The sequence below is a fragment of the Phaseolus vulgaris genome, chromosome 11, assembly GCF_051622355.1.
Source record: "Phaseolus vulgaris cultivar YP4 chromosome 11, ASM5162235v1, whole genome shotgun sequence".
Lineage (NCBI taxonomy): Eukaryota > Viridiplantae > Streptophyta > Magnoliopsida > Fabales > Fabaceae > Phaseolus > Phaseolus vulgaris.
Genome location: NC_143508.1, coordinates 20,337,098 through 20,347,182, shown reverse-complemented (window position 1 = coordinate 20,347,182; position 10,085 = coordinate 20,337,098). Strand labels below are relative to the sequence as shown.

Sequence of the window (10,085 nt, the reverse complement as noted above, 5' to 3'; positions counted from 1 at the left end):
ATTGTCACCATCCTTCATATTGAAAGACTCCTATTGCCTTGTGAGGGTAACATTTTTTATCAGTTGAACATCCTCATTTTCCTCATAATCTATAATCAAGGAGTCTCGAATCTCCTTATTAGTTTTTTGTTTGCACATCTTTTTGTATTATTTTTTTTATAATACACAAATAAGAGTGTACCTAGCTTTCTTATTCAACTACATCTTGTTGAACTATTTTTCCCATTGATCTTCAAATGTTGAGAAAAGGTAAAATGGTAATTAGGTTATATCAGAAAAAAAAATATTGTACCATTTTCATAACATTATGATGGGTGAACATTGCGGAAATGACCAAACTTACAAAAGAATTAAAGATCAGTTTTATTAATTAATAATAATAAAAAACAGACATAAAGATCAATTTTATTGGGAAGGATTGCAGAAAGAAGTAAAAAAAAAGGGTACAGGAATGTATCACTTGTAAAAGAAAAACCTTGATTCCTGTTAAGCTACTTTAGTCACTTTCTATTGAGAATAAAGCTTGGAAATCCATTTCAATGGAGTTCATTGTTGGTCTTCCTAAGTTTAGTGGCATAACAATTATCTTTGTGGTTTGTGACAGATTCACTTATTTCACACCGTTAGCTCTTGGAACAGTTAAAGTAGGACAAGATTTATAAAGAATGTTGTTAAATTACATGGTTGACCATCTGGTATAATTTCTGACAGAGATAGCATATTTATTAGTGCATTTTGGACTGAGTTGATGAAGCAACACGAGATTAAGTTGTTGTGGTCTAATACTTTTCACCCTCAAATTGATGGACAAAGTAAAGCTCTAACTAAATAAAGCCTTAAAGGATAAGATGTGTAATTGGTGACCTACAAAAGAATTGGATCGAGCGTCTATCTTCAGTAGAGTTATGGTACAACACTAAATTCCACACAGTATAACCAAGACGCTGCCATTTGAGGCTTTATACGGCTGTCCTCCATCAATGCCAAATCTTGCAATGCAAGAAGATTATTTAGTCAAAGGAGATACTTAAATATATTGTGAGAACAAAAGATTAGATTGTCCAACTTTTGCAAGATAACTTACACAAAGCCCAGGAGAGGATGAAAAGGTATGTTGAACTCAGACGGGTAGACAATGACTATAATACCTAGTCTATTTGAAGCCAATTGCTTCCAGCACCATATTGCTGCACCCAATTCCAGTGGAAAAGACGAAAATGTCTTTAATGTATTCTTTTTTGTATTTTGGAATGGGCTTTTGATTTTTTTTACAGATTTTTATTTTCGAAACACAAAAAGCTCTTCCGGATCTATTTTTCAGAATGTATTATTTTCAATTCTGAATTTCATTTCTAGAATAAAGAGTATTTTTGGAATTTTAAAAATGTGTTGGGTTCAGTTTCAAAAATATTGGGTGTAGGAAGAATTTGTCCTATTTGAAACTACAAGGTGGTCATAAAATCCAATTTAGATCCAATCCAAATCCAAACAAATAGATTGGACTTAAAATCCATATCCATTTTAACTAGATCAAATTTATTTAGATTCTTTCAAATCCATTTAAAATAGAATAAATCTAGATTAAATCGATTTTTTGTCAATTAGATTTAATCCATTTTGATTTAGACACGGGCTGACTTGGTTCGACCAGGGCCTAAACCGACTCGACCTAGATCCGGACCGACTCACCTAGACTTGGGCTAGGGCTGACTCGACTCAATCTGGGCCTGGGACGACTCGACTCAACTGGGCTCAAGCCCATTTGGCTCAACATTAACCCAGACCCACCCGACTTGACATGAGCTCAGGCCGAATCATGTTGACATGGGCTCGGACCGACTCAACTTGAAATCAGCCCGGCTCGGCTCGACTCAACTTGACACAAGCCCGGCCCGACTCGGCTCGCCATGAGCCTGGGCCAACTCAACTTGCCATGGGACCAGGCTGACTCCCCTCAACGGGGCCCAAACTGACTCGACTCGAAACGGGCTTGCACAGATTCGGCTCGACAAAGGACCAAGTTGACTCTGCTCGACACGGGCCCCAGTTGAATCGGGTCAATACGAACTCGACTCAACACGGGCTCGGACCGACTCCGCTTGACACAGGCCTGACCGAATCTGCTCGAAACAAGCTCAGGCTGATTCTAATCTATATGGACTCATCTCAACACGAGCCCCAGCCAACTTCGGTCAACATGGACCCAAACTGACTTCGGTCGATATGGGCCTGAGCCGACTTTGGTTGATAAGGATCAGGTTCGACATCGGTCGACACGAGTCGGGGTCGTGGGCCTAGCCGACTACGCTCGGCATAGGCCCGAATTGAATCAGGTTGACATAGACTCGGCTCAACACAGGCCCGAGCCGACTTCGATCGACACATGCCTGGGCCTACTTCGGTCGACACAGGCCTGAGCCGACTTGGCTTGACACGGGCCTAGGTCGAATCCACTTGACACGGGCCCAACCGACTTTGCTAGACACTGAATCAGGACGACATGGACTTGACCAACACGGGCTCGGGCCAAATCGGCTCGATCTTGGCCCGGGTTGACTTGGCTCTGTCTGGACCTGAACTCAACTTGGGTTCGAAACGACTTGACTTAGGTTTTGGCCGATCGACCTAGGCCCGACCGACTCAATTTGGCTAGACCTGATCACGAGGCGACTTGTCTCTACCTAGGTTCGGGCTAACTCGACTCGATGTACTCGACATGGGCCCAAATCGAGAGTTGATCTAGGATCGAGTTGACTTAGCTCGACTTAGGCTCAATTCAGGCATGGGTCAACTCAGCTTGATCTCAACCCGGATCGACTCAGTTGGACCTTGGCTCGAGCTGAATTAGCTCGACCTTTGTCCGGGTCAACTCAAAATTCAAACGAAAACCTATTTTGGATAATAAAAAAATGTATCTATGTAATTCATATCCAATTAAATGGATTGAATTTAAAATCCAAAAATATGGATTTGGATTTGAGATAAATCCATTTAATTGGATTAAAAGCAATATGAATTTGAAAAATTACAAATTGAATTTGGTAATTTGGATTTTTTTCTTACCCTTACTTACCTTACTTATAAGCAATTCAGTTTGGCAAATACATCATTTCCGCAACTTAGTTACAAAGCATTATGGCCCTTTAAGGGTGTTCAAGAGAGTTCGCAAGATGGCTTACAAACTTGAGCTATCCATTGGTACACAAATATATGATGTTTTTCATGTGTCATTGCCAAAGAAACATCATCGTACTCATGCCATATTGCAAGAGTTTCCGGTATACAATGAAGAAGATTAGACGCACCCACAGCCAATGGCGATTTTAGACATAAGAATGAAGAAAAAGGGCAATTGAGTTGTTACTGAGGTGCTGATTCCGTGGTAGCATACTAACCTCGAAGATGAAGTTTGGCTGGAACTACACACATTTCAACACCAATTTTCAATTTTCAATTTTCATTGGCAAGCTATAAGGCCATGAGGACAAGTCATTTTGGAAGGCGGGGATAATTGTAATAAGTGGAATTACGGGCCTGTTTCAGAAAAAGTTAGTTGCCAAATTGGTTGGTCAAGCTTCTAAATATAAAAGTTAGTGAAAACACACTCACATTGGGAATCAAGAGTTATAAATAAACACCCTGTGTAAATTCTGGGAAGCTGGAAAAAAATTATAGAGTTTGGGTGAGCATAGTAACAATTGGGTCATCTATTTTCAATTGTTACATTCTTGCACCTAACAGCAGAATAAGGGAAAATGAATAGGGTGTTTCTGCTATCACCACATCAAAAAATTTCCTGCCCAATGAAATAGGTGAAATAACCAAAAGCTCCATAAATATATATTCTCGAAAGTTTATTTTAAAACTTCTATTCCAAAAAATGATTTCCACAAATTCCAGAATACATTTCATGGATTCTAGAATGTATATTCCGAAAAAGATAATCCGGAAATCATTAAAAAAAAGATAAAACACTGTTTTTGAAAATTGATAGAATGTATGTTCCAGAAAAGATAATCAAAGTCATTAAAAAAAAGGATAAAACAGTCTTTTTGAAAATTGATAGAGTGCAGGAAGAATTTTGAGGTTATATGAAGAAACACCCAAATGAATAAGACTAGAGTTTGTGTACGAAGGGGACGTGATTCTTTCTTCCTACACCTCCATATCTTCTTGTGTCACTCCTTACTAAATGTGAAAATACCGTTTTATCCTCTTTTTTTTGTCCACCCCTTTGAATTTAAAATAATCCTATGGATTATGTAATCTGGATATATTCTGGATTACATAATCCAGAAATCAATCTCATATTTAGAAAAGACTTCCAGATTATATAATCCAGAAGCTAATTACACATCTGAAAAAAAGCTTCCGGATTGAAGCTAATCTTAGGTATAGAAAAGACTTCCGATTATGTAATCTGAAATATTAAAAAGGATATTTTTGGAATGCAAAAAACTTATGGGGGTGGCACAAAAAAGTATGAAGGTACAGGAAGAAGCAGCCAGGGACGTGTAAAGTGAAGCCTCTACATTATTCGTGTAGATAAAAATGTCGTTAATACGAAATAACACTGCTCAATATATTAAAATAAAAAAGAGAAATAAAAGTATTTTGAAACAAGCTATGAAATTTGAAGTTCCAGTAGACTCGTGTTGCCTGTGACGCTTTGGTTCATCTGGAAAACTTATAAGCAGTGTTTATTGATAAAATCCGACAACCGAATTCCTAATCAAAGTTGTGAATTCTATATAAATTCCCAGCTCAACAACAAATGATATATGAATCACGGTCAGTGCTTTGGTTCATAGTGAAACTTACCTGACCTAGAAAATGGAAAAGATAACAGTCTGCAAAATAAACGCAGAACGGACTGAAAAAACTAGAACAAGATTACTTGATCGAAGTTCACTACATAAATCCGCATCTCAGAAATCAGTAATTTGAGCTGAAGGATGCCGAACTTTGAAATCGACGTGTAAGTCAACAAGGCATGCCTCCCATTCAAGAGTTTCACCAGCAAACATGGGAACAATGTCTCCAAATGGAAATGACAAATAATCAGGTACTTTCCAAGGAGCTTTCCTCAGTTTAATCTTTGACTTATTTCTAGGGAGGCCATAGAAGTCAGGTCCATTAAAGCTTGTAAAAGCCTCCAGCTTATCAAGTGCACCGGCCTAAAATTACAACATTGTCGTAAAAGAATTTTAATATTGAACTCCACAAACTTTCAGAAAGCATGCAAAATAATATAAACATACTCATATAAGCATATTATCATACAATTAATGTACACGTGAGAAATTCATGCCAAAAATTACAGACATGTTATGCAATTATTAGATATCATCATCACCTCTAACATACAGTATTACTTGTTTTGCAAACCATAAAAAATATATTTTTGCATCCAATCACAAATTTTCATTATTCTCACAAACTCTGCATATTCCAATTGAATGGATACAAAACAACCACCCTTCTGAAATCTACCCAAATGGACATTAGTGAAATGAAGTGTTTACCTCTTCAAAAACCTTAGCATATAGTGATAGAGCAACCGGGGAGTTGTATATCCCAGCACATCCACATGAACATTCTTTTTTACGCCTATCATGTGGTGCACTATCAGTTCCAAGGAAAAATCGTTTACTTCCACTAGTAACAGCCGAAACAATAGCCTGTCCTAAATAAAAACAAATAAAAAAAATGAGACAAGATGACCAGGATTTGTACAGTTTGGAAACATTATCAACATGATGATCCTTGTCCCTAGTGACATTTCCTAAACCTAACTCCAGGAATTTTTATAGCATAAAGACTGAAACTCTTCAATGGTAATGTGTAGCACGTAGTGTGTACTCACTCTGCAATTAAAAATTATGAAGTACAACTTGTTTCTTGAAAGACCATTCAATGCACTTTCAAAACATATTTATCTTTTCCCAATCAAATCAAACAGGAATCTAATTAATTTAATTAACAGAGTGTAACGCGAAGAAAATTACAAAAAAAATCATGATTTAAATTATTTCACCAATCTTCAAATTTCGACTGAATCATTAGTTCAATTTGTAAACTGTGGTATAACACCTAGAAGATGTTGAAATTTATTATAGATTGTACGGGAAGGAAATCAAAGATACATACTATGGATCTCTCTTTTGAGCACGGGAAGACAGTAATTGTGAGGCTGTAAGCCACCTTGGAACAAAGCATTACGATTAAGAAGAAGATGTTGTGGTGTTACAGTTGCAGCTACGTAACCTTACAAACATAGCAAATCATGAGAATAATTTTAAAATTAAATACAACACAATGATGAATTAGCTCTTCCAAGAAATTTATTCGGTTACCTTCTTTGCAAGACTCTACAAATTTAACAGCATCTGCAGTAGTAATATGCTCCATCACAACCTTCAGTTGTGGAAGCCTTTGAACTAAAGGCTCCAAAATTGTTTCAATAAAGACCTTTTCTCGGTCAAAAATATCTACTTCTGAATTTGTAACCTCTCCGTGAACCTGTAATGCATAGTGATTCACTGATAAGAAAGTATAATGTAAACTTACAAGTTTTACATATTAAATAAAGGGCAAACACAAAGAAGTAAGCAGGCCACTAGCCAGCACTGACTGCCACACGCACTACTCAGTTCATAGTTAAGTGTTGAAGAGTTAGTAGATGTTTTCAAAGTGGACATGCTCCAAAATTGGTATCCAACATAGCACCTAGTACATGCATTCTATTAAATGGCATGAAATAATTCATGAAAAACGTGACTTATTAGAACTCATTTGAATTAAGAAGGCGAGCATGGAAAATAAGAATGCAATACATTCTTAAGCATCAGTATAAGAACATTAAACATTGATACACAAAAACAAAAACAATAATGGTAAAAAGAATGTAAGGAAATAAACAAAAACAAAAACAACCATTAAAAATAAAAATCTAAATTACCAATAATGGTAAATTTTGCTCAGCCATTTCCTTGAGAACAGAAAAACAATTTCCAAAAAGATCTGTAACACCATCTTGGGAATTCGTAGTAGCACCAGCAGGATACAACTTCACACCATAAACAAGTCCACTCTTTTCTGTCAATGCAAGTTGCATAATCAAGTATTGTACTATGATAAATAGGGATTGGAGGAACAAAGCCAGATGAGCATTGAGGGTGCAATCTAATCAAATGATAAATGAACATTGACTATCATGACCTCATGGCCCATGTTAGAGATATTTGTTAAAGGATCGAGCCTTATATGTATTAGACAGTTACATAGCAACAAATACAAGACTGATCAATAAGAGGTAAAAGAAGATAACAGAAACGTTATTTTAACCAGATTAAGAAAAAAATTTACATCTATAAAATTAGACACACAAATAAAGTTACAGATACGTTTAAAACTTTTTCTCTTCATCTTAGATATGTAATATTTTTTTATTACACTCACTTGCATGTTTAATCTCGTCAGGCGTAGTTAAGTCTGTGAGGTAAAGTGTCATGAGAGGAGTGAAGTTGCTGTCTGTAGGTATTGCTTTCAAAATGGACTCTCGATAAGTGACAGCAGCAGATGTGGTAGTGACGGGTGGTTTCAAATTTGGCATCACTATAGCCCTTCCAAAATGCTTAGCACTGTAATAGCAATAGTCTGAATCAGAACTCTTGAGAGAATTTCAACGTGAATGCAATAAACAAAATTGATGGCATACCATACAAAGATGCACAATACAAGCCTTTCTCACATTGACCTCAAAAGATTAGGAAAGGGTAGAGTATCAACAATATCAATAATCTTATTCCACTATGTAAAGTCAGCTACATAGATCACACAATGCAATGATTAGGTTCAATCAAAAGCTAAATTTTAAGGATAATATTCAACATGAAATCCCTCTTAATAATTTCCTCTAATGTCTTTATTGGTCTCCCTCTACCCCTTTTAACTGGGCTTAAAACTATGTGATCTACTCTCCTCACTGGTGCCTCTAGTAGCATACTAGCATTTGATTGACCAAATCACCTCTATCAATTTTCTAGCATTTTTTCCCCGATAGGAGTCAAACCAATATTTCCTACAATCATTTAGTATCTTATCCTTTCTTGCTGACCACACATATTAACGTACTCATTTATGCTACTCCCACTTTTCTTCTGCCCTTTTAAAGCCCAAACTTCCGTAGAGCATAGCTAGTCATCTTGCAGTACAATAAAACTTCCGTTTGAGCTAGAGGGATACTTAACAACCTCAAATAACTCTCAATGTCTTTCTCCATTTTAATTTAACCACCTAGCTTGTATCTTGTGTGCGAAATCACAATTAACTTTTCTGTGATGTGCTATCATTTTGTAATATATATACTAGATACTGAAACTTAGAAATATGCAATATGACAGTTTCCAATTTTTAGCAGAGTATTAGTTTTTTTTTAATAATGCAAGCAAAATGACCTGTGAGGGAGGACAGCTTCAAGAAGAGAACCATCACGAAGGTGAAGATGCCAATCATCAGGCTGCGTAATAGTGAGCTCCATCTTAAAGCCGATGAACCTTTTTTTATTACAACCTTAATACCTGTAACAAAAGGGTAAAAACAAAAGCACTAGAGTAATTAGCGTCAAAGAGGGCAAAAAAATGACCAAAGGTTTCACCTTTCCGGATAGGGGAGGTAATGATATATTATAGTCCAATCCAACCCAATACATCTTAAAACCTTCTGGTTGGTTTTTCCCAATTCCCTCAAAAACATTTGACAAAACGAACCTAACCACATTAAACAGTGCTTGAAAGGCCATACTGAACAAAATTTAAAACAAAAAACGAAACCAGATGTAAGTCAAACTACATTAATAGCTTGGAAAATTAAGAGCAACAACAACAAATAGTCAAATGCATCCTATATAGTTGTAACAAACAGCTAATCACCTACTGTAGATCAAATTGTAACAATCAACTGCTCATCAAATCTGTTAGTTACAAACAAATACCAAGAAAATAACAAACAACAGGAAGTAACTTCATCATTAAAATTCATCCCTGGATAAAATGTAAATAGAATAACACAACCGGCACAATGCAGCACACTATAGCAAACGAGTAACCAAACATCACAGATAGAGTAGAGAACGAACTAGAAGATAAATAAAACGGCTATGAGTATCGTACTATTCGCAAAACGAATCGTTTCTGTGCCTGAATCCTCACGAAACGCACTTCAATCGCGTTTATCGTATCCCGCACACGAATCAAGCAATTCTAGAAAACAATAAAAGATGCTAAAACGCAGCGTAGCAATTACGGATAACGTTTTTCTATACTTAATAATGTATTAGATTAATTGAGTTTGAGATCATTCGTCTTCACAAGTTTTAAAAATCATATATTTAACTTATAGGAAGTGAAATAACATAATTTAATTTTACTATTTTTAATTAAAAAATAAGTTATTTTATATTATCCTTTACTGGAACTTAATATTACTTCCTTTAAAATAAAAATTGTTTTAAGAATAATATCATGAAATAAAATTAGCTAGATTTGTGTATAGTTATGTTCTAAGAAAGTATTTTATGAAAATTATCTGTTATCCCTTATAGATTTATTCAAAGTATGTTAAAATATATAAATAAACGGACAAGATATATTTTAACATTTAGTTTAATTGAAATTAGTTTTTAACTTTAAATAAATACATATTTTTAAGGTAAAACGATCCAATGTAAAATTTTGAATCTTAATTTTCTTTTACGACAGAGTGTGTGTTTTATATACGAAAGAAAATAAATGTAACAGACTTGAACAGGCAACGTGGCTGATTTCTATTAACAAACTCCTCATGTGCTTGATGTGCATGTGATGGCCACTAAATTTTTTATATAATACTATTTACATTTTTTTTCCATCTAATATTTTTTTTCTTATTTTTTTATTTAGCACCTTTTTTTTAATTTTTCTGTTTAGCACAATTTAAAAAAAAAATTGAAAATTTTAATTTTGAATGTATTAAAAAATAAATATTTGTAATGTTTAAAATAATTAGAAATATAATTAATAATTAAAGAAATGAGTTTTTACAAA

At 35.1% G+C, this 10,085-nt stretch overlaps 1 protein-coding gene across 3 annotated transcripts; it reads right to left on the bottom strand.

Annotated features, from left to right (window-relative positions):
- Nucleotides 1-4,673: 4,673 nt before the first annotated feature.
- Nucleotides 4,674-9,371, bottom strand: LOC137826275 (dihydroorotase, mitochondrial). Of its 3 annotated transcripts, none has more exons than XR_016517511.1 (8): nucleotides 9,174-9,371; nucleotides 8,460-8,582; nucleotides 7,462-7,643; nucleotides 6,962-7,098; nucleotides 6,357-6,522; nucleotides 6,151-6,267; nucleotides 5,526-5,681; nucleotides 4,674-5,177 (listed from the first exon to the last, which is right to left on the bottom strand). XR_016517511.1 is itself a non-coding variant. In XM_068632187.2 (8 exons), the coding sequence occupies exons 2-8, from the start codon at nucleotides 8,540-8,542 to the stop codon at nucleotides 4,929-4,931; spliced, it is 1,095 nt and encodes a 364-aa protein (XP_068488288.1). In that variant the 5' UTR covers nucleotides 8,543-8,582; nucleotides 9,174-9,371; the 3' UTR covers nucleotides 4,674-4,928. The 3 variants fall into 3 exon arrangements, 2 of the variants coding, with proteins under 2 accessions (XP_068488288.1, XP_090153606.1); XM_068632187.2 differs by having other exon boundaries at nucleotides 5,526-5,686; XM_090297480.1 differs by lacking the exon at nucleotides 6,962-7,098 and having other exon boundaries at nucleotides 5,526-5,686; nucleotides 9,174-9,300.
- Between the last annotated feature and the right edge of the window lie 714 nt (nucleotides 9,372-10,085).

What these genes read in the sequence shown, in the direction of transcription:
- LOC137826275 (XM_068632187.2), bottom strand. Translation starts at nt 8,542, where the DNA reads ATGGAGCTCACTATTACGCAGCCTGATGATTGGCATCTTCACCTTCGT. An exon ending in GAAGCTGTCCTCCCTCACAG is followed by an intron (nt 7,644 to 8,459) that starts GTCATTTTGCTT and finishes TTGCTATTACAG; the next exon opens with TGCTAAGCATTTTGGAAGGG. An exon ending in GCTCAAAAGAGAGATCCATA is followed by an intron (nt 5,687 to 6,150) that starts GTATGTATCTTT and finishes GTTTTTATTTAG; the next exon opens with GACAGGCTATTGTTTCGGCT.